This window comes from Erpetoichthys calabaricus, chromosome 4 (assembly GCF_900747795.2).
Source record: "Erpetoichthys calabaricus chromosome 4, fErpCal1.3, whole genome shotgun sequence".
In the NCBI taxonomy this organism is placed as follows: domain Eukaryota; kingdom Metazoa; phylum Chordata; class Cladistia; order Polypteriformes; family Polypteridae; genus Erpetoichthys; species Erpetoichthys calabaricus.
This window is the reverse complement of record NC_041397.2, coordinates 124,681,589-124,696,260: the sequence shown is the minus strand read 5'-3', so window position 1 is coordinate 124,696,260 and position 14,672 is coordinate 124,681,589. Positions and strand designations below refer to the sequence as shown.

The 14,672-nt window shown below is 36.8% G+C and overlaps 1 protein-coding gene across 2 annotated transcripts in view; it reads right to left on the bottom strand.

Annotated features, from left to right (window-relative positions):
• fundc1 (FUN14 domain containing 1) overlaps positions 1-14,377 on the bottom strand; it is a 28,806-nt gene extending 14,429 nt beyond the window's left edge. Inside the window, exons 1-3 of one of the 2 annotated variants that reach the window (XM_051926137.1) lie at positions 14,180-14,377; positions 11,878-12,029; positions 2,264-2,339 (exon numbers count right to left, since the gene is read on the bottom strand). In XM_051926137.1, coding sequence (XP_051782097.1) covers positions 2,264-2,339; positions 11,878-12,029; positions 14,180-14,344 — 393 coding nt within the window. In that variant the 5' untranslated portion in view covers positions 14,345-14,377. Of the gene's footprint in view, positions 1-2,263; positions 2,340-11,877; positions 12,035-14,179 lie in introns of both variants that reach the window. The other variant, XM_028799759.2, reaches the window with a different exon arrangement.
• Between the last annotated feature and the right edge of the window lie 295 nt (positions 14,378-14,672).

Genomic DNA, 14,672 nt, shown 5'->3' with positions numbered 1-14,672 from the left:
ACAGAATTGTATAGTAGTGACTCCACAATAGAGTCACTGCAGGTAAGGGGAGATGGGTAAAGTTTTTACCCGCTAGCTCTAAGATTGACTTTGTTTGATAGGTTAGGTGTTATGGACTGGATTGCAAATTTAGCTTTTGAATGAATGTACAATTATCAATGTATACTGCAATGGCTGACTGATAGAGGGCATGCATTGTAAGTGTGAGCAAATATGTGTAAGTTTGTCACTTATTCAGTGACTGTTTTCACATCTTAGTGAAAGGCAGATTGTTATCCAGCAGATTTCTGAAATATCCAGCCTTTTAAAGAACTCTCACATATTATTCTAGCATGAGTCAGTCACGTATTATATAACAGTAAGTTACAGACTCACTTGAGCGACAGTAAAAATGTCTCAATTGGCAGTGGAGGTTTGTTTTGCGTTGCTCTTGATAAACTTTGTTTTATGACTGCTTTAAGCTTTGTAATGCATTTCTCCTTACTTCCATAAGTGTGCAGCAGCTGCTTGATAGGTCATTTTCTTCTGTCAACAAATGCATGTCAAACCGTGCAATTTGGAATCCTTCCTTAGCTGCCTGCCTGTCTGTTTTTTTGTGAATGTTAAATGACATTTAACATACATACTGTAGTTCAAAAACAAAATTGCTGTTCTTTTACACACAGTTGTAATGAAAAAATATTTTACAGGGTTTTTATTTTGGCTACATATCCAAAATCATCTTATGTATTTTATGACTATTTCAGACACCCTGTACAACTCTGTGAGAAAAGCTGGCAAACCCGGTTGGATGACTCATCTGCCAGCACATCTTAGGGTTAGTAAAGGTTTAAACAGGCACACAACTGTAAAAACAGCTGACTGCTGATTTACAAGTATGTGCTCAGGCCTATTTTTAGTCAGAAAATTCAGAAAATAATACTTTTGTTCAAAACTCTTTTTATACTTTCATCAAGTGGATTTGACATAAACATCTACACAAAACATGTACTTAGAAGGACATTTTTTTCTGACAGAGTCCCAGACTAACTCATATTGTCGGCCACTGGAGATGTTCGGCAAAGTATATCTTCTCATTGTTTTCCAGTCAAATGTACCAGGCTATTCAGGATAGCTCCTTGCATGCTACTCCAGTATAACTGGATCACCCAGACTACAGACTCTCACAAGCAAGTTAACTCACAGGTCACAACAGTATTTATACTGTAAATGTTAATGCACAATAAATACATAGAATATCCACAACTATTGTGAAATGAGGTTTAAGTCACTTACTAAACAAATGCAAAAGAAAAATGCAATCTCCAGGAAGTATTGAAGCATGAAAGCAGGTTTCAGAATTATATATCCTGCATTTTTATTCTTTCCAGTAGAGTTAAAATACAAAAGGAACTGATACATAATGGACAGCTGTGAATGTATATTGCACTGAATTCACACAGTGAAAGTGTTCAAGTAAGTGAAAGTTCTCCTGTGGCACCAGAGAAAACTTGTACCTAGGCTGTTAATTGATGATCCTGAAACTAGAATAAATTAAGGCTTTGCTCTGTAGATCCAAAGGCAAGATCAGTATGTTGCACACAAACTCTCTTTCCTCCAGTCCTCCAACCTGAATGCAAATTATGCTACATGAAAATGAAACAGGAGTTGTTAAATGACACTTTGCATGGAGTGTGGAATCTAAAAGATCAAGTTATAGTGTAGGGTAAGCACCTTCTTTTTCTTCAGTGCCAAAGTGATAACAAGATGTAGTACTGATGATGCAAATATACAGTAAGCAGGGTACCTCTATTCAGCCATCAGTAATAATACTATTACATGACAGGCACTGAACTACCTGTTCCTACAAGTGACATTACTGCAGAAGGACTGTTTAGCACATATCATTGGGAGATCCATGAAGAAATCGTTCACTATCATACAAAACGCAAAACGTGACATGAATATACAAGCACACTACTGCCAACTTTGTGTTACAGTCAAATTTACTTGGCAGTTTCACAAAAACATTGACATTGACTTTTACCATATAGAGAATAATAATCAAGATGAGAGAAGACAGACTATCCTGTATTTTGTGTAATTGACTTATTGCCAATGTAAGTTTTTTCTTTGTTTTTGTTGTTTAACTTCTCTACAATTTTAACACTAAAAAGTAAATTTCAGATTTTTGGCAAATCTGTCTTGTCACTTTTCAAGAATTGCTTTAGCCTGCTTGTAGAAAGTTACATAAATCTATTTTAGAATTTGAGAAATGTCCTACCTGAAGCAAAAGAAATCCACCTCCTATTGCCGTTGCAGCAATCTTTCCAACTCTCTGAAACAGGTATCCTGCACACCTTTAAAACAAAAAGCTGTACTGAGATATTGTTTTTTCTTGAAATTACTAAGTCTAGTTTAATAATTACATGTCCTCACTCTCTCTAACATTTGACCATGAAGTATATCTTGCTACTTCACAGGACATGCTTAGCTACAATACTGTAGCTAAAAAGTTAATACAAAGCTTTCTTTATGCTGTGATGCATGTAATTGTGGCAAATCAAACAGACAACATATCTAGCTGTGCTGCACAATCAGGCTGTGTGTGGCTGTGCTTGTGTGTCCATGAAGACAGTGCTTGTGCTCTATTAGTTTTGAAGACAAATGTTTTTTCGGCATGGGCTGTTGTAACATGGCATTCATGCCACTGGGAGTTACTCAATAATCAAAATGTCTGCAACCTTTTGGTCTTTATTAAAAAAAATAAGCTGCTTATTACATGTAATAATCTTCATCCAGCCCAGTTTTTATTTTTTATTATAGTTTAAATGCATATGTCATTCTGTTCTCTATAATACTACCACACCCTTTGGACTGTCAAGGAAAACCTTTACAATGACAATACAAATAATACAGGGTATCCAAGAACTCCAAACAGTCTCACATACTGTAAACAGACAAATATACAAGAGGTTCTACATTTCACAGAAAGGGATGGATGCCTCTTTGGCTTGTAAATAACACATCAATCCGTCAGGCATTTGCTGAAATTAGTATGCAATTTATTCTTTATTGAAAAACTGACAATCAGTCCCCACATTTCAAACATTTAACTAAATTTCATTTAAACAGTGGTTTAATCAGTCTTAAGAAGTACAATGTTTTTGTAAATATTTACAACTGCATAATCATTAATGGCTTTGAGAATTCTCATCAGTCTCCAAATACACCATCAGCTGTCTGAACACTCCACAACATATACTGACATTGTCATCGATTTCCAGAAGGCTGTGTTTTATCCCACCAAGTTCATTAACTGTTTAGAATTAAACTGTATGCCAACAGACCACTATATATTAAACATTTGGGTTTTGAATATGTTACAGCATAACCTAGACCTGCTTAAACTGTGTAATGGGACAAGACAACAGCATATGTGAAAAACCCCCAAGCCAAATGTTATACTACTGATAATATTAACAAGTTGCACCATGATGTGTTCATTCTACATGTTCCATATGGATTTTCAATCTGATAAATGCTGTGTGAGTTGCACTTACTATGACTTTAAATAAAGTTCATGGGGCAGACACTTAAAGTAAGCAAGCACAAAACACAGGTTTTCCACAAACACAACCAAATGTTGCTTATACCAGAGCTCCAAGAAATGTCTCAATATTCACAATTGACACAAACTTAAAAACGCTATGTTAAAATAACCAGGTTGCAATAATATATAATAAGAAAAATATTAGGGCTGGGAATCAATTAAAAAAATAACTTAAATGAAATAAGCAGCTCTTAAATGAGCATACATTTATGAGCAAATGCCAACCTCAACTGTTCATCACCATCAACGACTTGATTATTATACTCTACGCAAGTGTTTCACAACTTGCGCTCAATGAGAGCTACCCAGGTGTGCTGTACAGGACCGCTTGTATGAGCACACAAAGGGAGGAAGCAGCCGGGAATATATGTCCAAAGTGCTCACCAAGTGCTGTGTCTGCATATGACAACCTTCAAGCTACTTTTTTTTTTGCCCACCCCTTCGAGCAGTTTAGCAAATGTATATATTTAATGCTTTTTAATTACATCTTTGCTCCTGGCACACGTAAAAAGTTCTCTGTAGCAGCTATCTCACTTAAAAACTGACACTGTGCATCTTTTGGGTGGTTATGTTGCATTCTTTGTGTAAATTAGCAAAGATACTGCAAACTGGAGGGGTGGCACAGTGGCGCTGCTTCCTCGCAGTTAGGAAACCTGGGTTCACTTCCCGGGTCCTCCCTGCATGGAATATGCATGTTCTCCCCGTGTCTGTGTGGGTTTTCCTCCGGGTGCTCCGGTTTCCCTCCCACAGTCCAAAGACATGCAGGTTAGGTGCATTGGCGACTCTAAATTGTCCCTAGTGTGTGCTTGGTGTGTGGGTGCGTGTGTGTGCCCTGCGGTGGGCTGGCGCCCTGCCCAGGGTCTGTTTCCTGCCTTGCGCCCTGTGTTGGCTGGGATTGGCTCCAGCAGACCCCCATGACCCTGTAGTTGGGATATAGCAGGTTGGATAATGGATAAATGGATAGACTGCAAACTGGAATAATGGGTAGGGATAATCTTTACTGCACTGTTTCATAGAATTTTGTCATTATATTAGGACAGTAACCACTGTAGGCTACCTGGCAGACCAAGGAGTTACATGCAGAGGTACTAGAGACTTATTTTGGTTTTAGTGCCACTCAAAGAAAGCATTTTGCACATATGTGATATGACATTGATTCATCTTCTCACAGAAACATGACATGAAAGGGACAGCGTAATTTTTACCTTCACTACTTTTCTTTACTATTTCTCCAGGACTTCCATAAACCCCCCATTCCTCCCACTCCCCTGCATCTATGTTGGTATGTATAAATCAAAGAAGAGAATATGAGTACCTTACTACTGGTGTTGTAATTTGAAACTTTTAAATAAATTTAATTTCTCTAAATTTTTAAAGTATATAAATATGTTACTAAATGTGTATGTAATTCTTTATGTTCACATTTAACTTTTTTCTATTATTGTTGTGTAATGTTACAAAAAATAATAATAATCACATGAAAATGCTGCCCTGACCAAAGCACTGCCTGAGGTGTTTGCCTTTTTGCCGGCCCTGGCTGTAACAATATTTTTCAATGCATTAAACAGGCCACATTAATTGCAAATATTAATGCATTAACTTTCCCAGGCCTAAAAAATATACAATGTAATTTTAAATGAAGTAGTTGCTATCATGTGTAAGACAAAAGGTATGCTTCCCTATGTTTCTGGACAAACATCAGTCTAATATAAACCTGTAATGAAAGAAGTAAAACAAAAAAATGGAGGAATGGTTTACAATATGATATAGATTTACAGATTGTATTCTGTAATAGGAACTGCAATGTGGTGTCAAGGTGTACTGTCTCTATCAAGATATGTAATTAGGTTTACAAGTATTTTCTTTGAGTACAATCTTTCCACTCACTTAATTTGCCTATAAAAGCAAGGAAGACAATCACAACTGGAAGGAATGATTACAAAGACCTAGGCTTGAATTTCCGCATGAGGTTGTATGTAATGCAGGCATGTCAAACACGCGGCCCACAACAGAAATCTGTGCGGCCCGCATAACAGATCCTAGTTAGCACTAAACTTGTACAAAATGATTACTATCGTTTGTGATTGAATCATTCTGCATCTTCGGCGTTACTTATTGACTTTTCTTACTTCCGCCTTCTGACAAAAGTGTGTTTTCCCATGGCATTACGGTACCGGAAACGTCATCTGTTAGTATAGTTTCAGCTGCAGCGTCAGCTTCTTGATACCCTAGGCATGACACTGCCCCCATCCCCCACCAACGAGCCTTGACTAAAGTTAATAAGGCTCGATGTCGCAACTGAAGTGCTAGGCTGCAGCAGCCTGGCAGACTACACTTCTGGCTGGGCTGCCGAAACTGGCCACTGGGCAGAACTGACCATCACGAGTAGTAATAGCTCACATATTTTCATGTTTTTTTGCTCTAGTTTTATGTAATTTTGTGCTAGTATTGTAACAAACAGTTAGTGCAGAGCATGGCTGAAGATCTGAAGTGGACGCGAGAAGTTGGTGAGTTGTTTATTAACAAATTTTTGTGATTTTGAGTTTGTAAAATTAGTATAGGTCAGGGGGCTTTTTGCATATCGGCTTATTTTACAATATAAACTTTGAAGTAAACTTAGTAAAGTAAAATTTTGAGCTGCACAATGCCAAACATGCGTAAATTGATAGGCCTATGTCTTTGTCATTTAATTTAAAATGAAATATTTGCATTGCAGTATGAAGGGTACAATGACCTTGACCAAGGTGAAAAGAAAGCTACAAGATGAGCATCGTATCTTTCAAGAGAAATGGGAACTGCTATATTTTTGTATGACAAGAAATTACAAAATTCATTGTCTGATTTGCAATAATGTCACTGCTGTACCAAAAGAATACAATATTAAATGGCACTACGAAACCCACTGTGAAACTCATGACAAATACAAGGGAAAATTGCGAGAAGATAAACTGTGAGAAATGAAAAGTAATCTAATTAAACAGCAGACACTTTTCTTCAAGGTGCATAAAGAAGGCATGGCTTGTGTTAAAGCGAGTTATGCACTGGCTGAACTTATTGCGAGCAATGCTAAACTGTATACTGAGGGAGATTTCATTAAGCAGTGCACTGTGACAGCAGCAGAGATTGTATGTCCTGAAAAAGTAAAGGCTTTCAAAGATATATCACTAACACGGAATACAGTTGCTGATAGAATTGATGACATGGCCGGCAACTTGAAGGAACAGTTTTGAAATAAGTCAATTGAATTAGAGTGCTTTTCGATCGCCATTGATGAGTTGACGGATGTAACAGACATTGCACAGCTTGCTATATTTATAAGAGCTTGTGACACAAACTTAAAAATTACAGAGGAGTTGTTGGAACTTGTTCCCTTGCATGACACGACTACCAGCGAGGACATTTTCAACAAGGTTGAAGAAGTTCTTTCTCAGTACACTCTGCCTATGGAAAAGCTTGTTTGTTTGGGAACAGATGGGGCTGCTACAATGGTGGGACACACTAACAATGTAGGTGAGAGGCTGTTGTTAAAAATACATAAGAAAGAGCCTGATTGCAAGTTTGCTCACTTCTACTGCATTAATCCACCAACAATCGTTGTGTTTGAAGGTTTTGAAACTAGACGAAGTCCTTAAACCAGTTACACAAACAGTCAACTTAATTCGTGCATATGGACTACATCATGGACAGTTTACTTCATTACTGGAGGATGTAGGAAGTGAATTTAACACCACTCCTTATTATACGGAGGTACATTGGTTATCTTGTCACAAAGTACTGAAGAGGTTCTTCCTGCTGTGAGAAGAAATAGCATTGTTTCTATAGATGAAAGAAAAAGATGGAAGTTTCCTGAATGACGACATGTGGGTGCAGGACTTGGCATTTGCTGTGGATTTGACTGGACATTTGTATGACTTGAATCTGAAGTTACAAGGAAAACAAAGACTTGTAACTACAATGTATGATGATGTGAAAAGCTTCCAAGGCAAGCTTCGTCTGTGGACACATCAATTAAGAAATGAGAATCTTGTCCATTTTCCTACATGTCAGGGTCTTAAGCATTCAAATGACAATTTGATTTTTGGAGGATTTGTTTTCCAACTTGAATTACTGAGCAATGAATTCAGTGAGCGTTTTCGTGATTTCAGTTCACACGAACAGGACTTTGCACTATTTACGTCACCATACTCTTAGAATGTTGAGAATGCGCCTGAGAATATCCAAATGGAATTGATTGAACTGCAGTCAGATTCTATTCTGAAGGCAAAATACAACAAAGTTGGTGTGCCAGGCTTGTATGCTTACCTCCCACCCTCGTATGTGCAAATCCATAAGCTGGCATCGAGAGTACTGCCTATGTTTGGAAGCACTTTCCTTGTGAGCAGTTGTTTTTGTTAATGAAAGCTACCAAAACTCCACATCGCTCAAGACTTACTGTCGAGCACCTTTCATCCTTCATAAAAGTTGCAGCTGCACAAGATTTCAAGCCTGATATTGACGAACTGGTTACTAACAAGAGATGCAAAGTGTCGGGACAAAAGAAATAGATCTCAGACTGTAAGACTCCTATATGAGGACCTAGCTAAGAGGCTAAGACTCTAATTGTACGCTGTTGTACAGAGATTGTATGGAAATAAATTGCTTTTCTTTAAACTTTAAGCGTTACATTTTTTAAAGTTTTCAGTATTGGAAAGAAAGCTACAGTAACTTTGTATAAATAGTATTTGTTATAGTGTGGCCCGCTGAAGCACGTATGGCAGTCGAAGCGGCCCACAAATGGTAGTGAGTTTGACATGCCTGCTGTAATGCACAGTTTAACAATTAAGAGTGAAAATCCCACTGCTCTTTCAATTCAGTTGAAAAGGCTCTCATTATTGCCAACTGTATCCAATTTTGGTGCAATTTAATAAGTAAAAACACACTATTTGTGTATGCTTTGACAGTGTGATGTTATAGCCAGTCACCTCTGATTTCCAACTGTTTTAACTTGTAGTGTTTTGTAGACAAATTAGGACATTAGACATGATAGTGAGATGACTTGCTTTATAAATAATGTTATGTGTAAGTATTAGAAATGGCTAGAGTTGTCCATTAATCCATTTTCTACTTGGTATGTCCAGTTCAGGGTAACAAGGAGCTGTTACCTTTGCAATCATTGGGTGCGAGAAAAGAACAATCTCGGACACATAAATTTGTAAAGGGCTAGTTTAACAGTGCTCAGATAACCAAACCTGAATGTCTTTGAGATGTGGAAGAAGAACAGGTGAATATGGATAAAAAGAGGAAGTTTTATACTTTTGTGTTTCATTTTGATGTTTTGTGATTAGGCACAGATCAGCTTTAGCTTTCCACTGCTTGTTTTTTTTTGTTTTTTCTTTTTAAAATCAAAGCAACAGGCATTACTCTCCAATCAAATAACTCATACCCAACTACAGCCCAAAAGAATGCAGTATGCAAGTATGCAGCCATATTTCCTAGGACGTCACACATTTTGATTCTGCCCACGTGTTCAAGTAGGAACTACACATCAGAGATCACACAATCCTGAAACAACATAAGCTTGTTTTCTATGCTATAAATAAATTGCCGGTTTAGTTTGTGGACCTAAAATCATACAAAGAAAATCACAAAACATGCGCTGTTATGATGCATTGCTAATCTAATGCTAAACTGAAATGAATAATGATGTACATTATTTATGCTTAAATTAATATGCCACTTGATAAAAGCTTTAGCTTTCCACTATTCTGTATGTACTGTATATTTAGCAAATAATGTTAATATAGCCTATTTATTAAAATTTAAATCTTGGTAGTTTACCAATAATTATCTTTCACTTTTGTGGTTAGGGTCTGTGTGTATGTGTATATCTATGTGTGTGGTTAATCTTAAAGTGAGAGTGTAGAGCAATCTGGTAACGAACATGAGTAAATTGAGGGAAATGCCACAATAACACAAGTGTATAGCAAAAAAGTATCTGGAGTCTGCAGATATCCACAGCCATAGCTCACCTTGTGGCATCAGGTGAGTCCTGGGAGAAACTAAGATGTTGTCTGCATAGCAGTTGTTCTGTTATGATACGCTAATTTAGTGTAACAGTGCCAGCAAAGTATAGCCTTTTGTTTTAAGGTAAAATACTCCCAAACCATTAACACCTTTGACTCTTTCTGCTGGGACTATCATCCATACACTGTTTGCATTACACTATTTCGCAATTTTCAATCTAGTTACTTGAATACAGTAAACCGATTACCCATTTCAACTCATCCCATCTTCTCAACAACATTTCCTAGTGAGAGCTGCAACGTTGATTATTCAGGACACCCCCAAATCCTGATTTAAAGTAGGAAGTACTTACTTTTATGCTGCTAAACTGAAATTGTTAATGAATAAATTTGAGTGTGTTTCATTTTTGCTCATACAGCATTTCACGGAAGTGGTTCATTTACCAATATTTTATAAAAATACATGTGTTTGGGAGATGATGAGTGTACAATTAAATGACTCAACATGTGAGATAGATAGATAGATAGATAGATAGATAGATAGATAGATAGATAGATAGATAGATAGATAGATAGATAGATAGATAGATAGATACTTTATTAATCCCAATGGGAAATTCACAATATGTGAATATGTGGCACAAGTAGCGTGAGATTTTTTTCATGGATGTTTTGATATGGTTTGCTGTTGTCCTGCATTGGTATCTACAGAAACCTCTTACACCAGAAACTTTATTTGAATTCTGCATGAATAAATGAGATTAGATTTTTTTCTTGACCAGCACCACATACTACAAGGAATAACTAACATATTAAAAAATATATAACTTTTTAGTGGAGTATTGATTTAGGTCTCAAGGGATTCCTTAACTGCAAGGTTTTGTTCTAGTCCACTTATGTGTTTAATTTCACTGCTACTTTAATTAACTATGATTTTTGTTCACAGATTTTACCTTTATTGATTTAATCAAGAAATTATAGACTGCAGTTCTTAAATTAATATAGAAATGGAGTATTTGTTTAAGAAATCATAAATTAGTATGTTTATGTTGATTTTTAAGATTTTTGTTCTCACATGCTGCACTTTTTTTTTTTTTAATGTTCTGATTACTTAAGTCATTACTTATTAATGAACATAAATTGACAATGAAATAGACAAAGTGAGTTTGATTTTTAAGATTTTTGTTCTCACATGCTGCACTTTTTTTTTTTTTTAATGTTCTGATTACTTAAGTCATTACTTATTAATGAACATAAATTGACAATGAAATAGACAAAGTGAGTTAAAAAGGACAAAAAATGTAAGCACGTAATGTTATGGCAAATAAACTTTATCTTTCTCTTATAAATGAAAACCTTACACAGATACTCATTTTTAAACACAGAATAAGAACAAAAAAGGCCAGCTAACTAAAAGCCACATTAGACAACATTTCCAGTTATTTTCAGTGATACCCTCATTTACATAATCTAGCAAGTCAGAGGCAGTCACATAATGTGAAAAGCCCAGCAACTCAATCCAACTAGTCCCAGCTCACTCCAACAAAATCAAATAGATTTGACTTTGCTTAATTTGTAGGTGCAACCTCTGGGTACACGACAGCTAACAACCAATGAATAGTCATATGAAAGTGCGATTTACATAATGCAGCAATGAGGAATAAGGAATACATGTGTTTTGGAATTCACAAACTGAAAAGAAGCTCAACTGTCTGATGTCTCGTGTTTTATGTACCACAACAGAAAAGAGAATAGGAAAAAGGGCAAAGATTATGACTAAACATTCAGTACCTGTTAACCCTTCATACAGCACAAACTCTAACAGGCAGCATGTTATTGGTGGTCACAAGTGGAGCAAGCATGACTGTGCTAGAAGTTTTCCATGTAGCTGCTAAATATGACCTGACCAGCAATTTACAGTATAAACTGACATGGTCCAACAACAAGATCAGCAATAGCAGGTGGCAAGTCTGATATACCAACAACCACAAGTAATGTGACATCAGCTTAAACAATGATACTGTATTGTTTAAAACTAAGAAGGACTAATTGTCAAACTAGTTGGAGCAAAGCCCCAGGACTTAACTTGAGAATCTCAGGTTTGAATAATCAATCATCAATAAAGTGATCTGTGTTGTCTATCCTCTAGAAATCTGCCTATCACTTTTAGCTCCTTCTCAGAGCTGCAAACCATTTAATTTTTCATGTGCATGGTTTGTACAGAACAGCATGTAAAATTGATTCAAACTTCATTATTTTGAACAGTTTACATGCTATACATACCAGCCAGTTACTCCACCCATCATTAGTTGTGTTGTGACCGAGTACTTCTCTGCTATAGGTCCAGAGTTGTTCCCAAAAACACGGCTCCACCACTGATGCCTTCTTGCATAATCAGTGATATCTACAACTTCATAAGAGTCTTCATCACTATCCTGTTCTTTATGTTGGAAAAAAAAGACAATTTTAACTTATTAGAAAACTACTAGAAGAAAAACATATTGAAATTTCAGTAATGAAATTATTTTAAATAAACAAAAATTTAAAAAAAGAGAATCTTTTGTTGATTACCAATTTCAAACTAGCCCTGTATCAGTGAATATGGGTGTGCTTGTGGGAAACATCCCTGCAGTAGTGCTGAATGCTCCGACACCCCATGACCTGAAAACTTACTTTATGTTGTCTCTAGAAGATGCATGGATGCAAGTTTAGAAATATTCATAATAAGAGAGCAATTAAAAAAAGTTGTTTCATAACTACTAAACAGGGAAATAGAAAATACAAAAAGGGCTATATCAATATAACGTCTCAAACAAAATGTGCTTACTTACACATCCTTTTATGCTTTAGGTAACATTGGCTTTAATCATTACTAAAACAAAGCCCCTTAATTTAATATGTATGTAGCTAACTGAGAGTTAAATAGCTAATTCTTGTTTCACACTACATAAAGCTTAAGCAAGGATAGAGGTTTGATCACAGTTTTTTTTAGCAAGGAGCACCAAATCTTTGGAAAAGCCTAAAGATGTCTTGGTGACTTGAGAAGTAATGAACAAAAACACTTCTACCAAATATGTTATAGAGAAGCTCAATAAATAAATGATATTTTTATACTATGACAAACAACAAACCCCTCTCAAATATACATAAGAATGAGTAAAAAGAAAGAAAAATAAAGAAACTGCACAAGAAAGAAAAACTTGATTCTGCAGTCATAGTCGCATTGTAGAATGTATAATGGAGCCCCAATAGAGTATCTTCATATACTTCTGCTGAACAAGCTGCTGGCTGAAAGTTCTCAGTGTTAGTGTGTCAGGGCGAAGACGTCCAGAATCGTTCATAATGGCACTCAGTTTTGCTTTCATTTTATCTCTTGTAACTAGCTCCAGGGTGTCCAGAGTGCATCCCATAACTGAGCCTGCCCATTTAATTAGCTTGTTGATTCAGTGGGCCCCTCTTGAAGTGATGTTACCAGCACAGCATATTACATCATTGAAAATCGCACTGGCCATCATGGAGATGTAGAATATGTGAAGGATGTCACTACCCACATTGAAGGAGTGCAGTTTCACAAGAAAATTCAAGCCTGCTCTACCCTCTTATATAGTTCCTTTCAGTTAGAAGGCCAGTCAAACCTGTCATTGATGTGGATCCCCAAGTTCTTTCACTCCCTGAATAGTAAGTAGTAGCCAGACAAAGAGGCTGTTTGGTGCTGTGAAAGTCAACAACCAGGTCCTTGGTTTTCCTGATGTTGTTACAGGTAATTCTTTCAAGTTCTGTTGTCATTAGGGGAAGTTGCACCAGTCTTCTTTGGAATAGGCACAATGCAGGATGTTTTCCACAGCTCGGCACTTCTTGCACCTTGTATGATTATAGACTGCACAAGTTAAAGCGTTCATATTTGATTATATGTGATCTCCTGGCCAAGAATAAAAGGCGTCAATACTTGGATCAATTCTCAACTTGACAATGCAAATTTGGAAATGGATTCGGCACTGTCCATTACTAGTGCAGCATGTTTTTTTCTCTCAAGTATGCTGCTTTTATTGACAGCATAAATGCTTGATGTCATCTGATCGATCAAAACGTTTTCGTTGCGGTCTTTAACGATGACAGGGCAAACACAGCACAAATCATGTATTTGTTTGTAATGTATTACTCTACGTTCACAGTCTTGGATACTGTGCATTTGCTATTGGTCTGCACGCTTAATATACTGGTTTACATAGCTGCAAGTCCCTCTGCGGTCATGAAACAAGATAAAAATCACAGTTTACACAAATACATATTGTAGCAATGATGTACGCGATGGTAATTTTCCAACAACAGTTAATAATTGTTTATTGTGCAACGTTATAAAAAAACACAGTCATCCAAGTGACGTAGAAATTGTTTTCATGTAATATGTACATGGGCCGGAAGGGAAAATGAAAATGTAACCAGTAAGAAAGTATATACTTTTAGGTTAACTAACCAGTCTACGAATTTGCTTTTACAGGATGCTGGTCTGAGCCAGTAACCTACGAGAATTAACCGCCGGACGGCTGTCATTCCACACGTAAATAAAACAGAAATCACATCCTACCTCCTCTGTGCGCCGCCATTTTCCCATCAATTGACTGCCGGTGACAATAAGCGACGGTTTTAAAGCTTGTATCCCTGCAGGTGACAGGCGAGTAGCGCGGACATACACGGATGTGACGTCACAGCAAATACGTAGGGGTGGTCCGCGCTGGCAGATGAACTTCATAACGCGCAGAACACGAGAGTGGCTGTCAAAAGGAGGTGTTATCAGAATGGTGCATGGTAGATCGAACGCTATTGTAGGTTACGAAGAGCCATCGTCATACATTTATATGTGATAGAAACCAATTGGAAAAATGATAGCGTCACGAGAGAGGAGAAAAGCATGGACGGTATCCTGTAGTGGCTCATTAATTAAATCGTCCGAAGCCTTGTAGGAACTACATCACAGAGGCAATGAAAGACAGATTACATACAAGTCACCACATTCTTAACCATTTTTGACTGATAATATTTTGTTGAGTCGTATTTTAATCATCTCTATTTCATACACA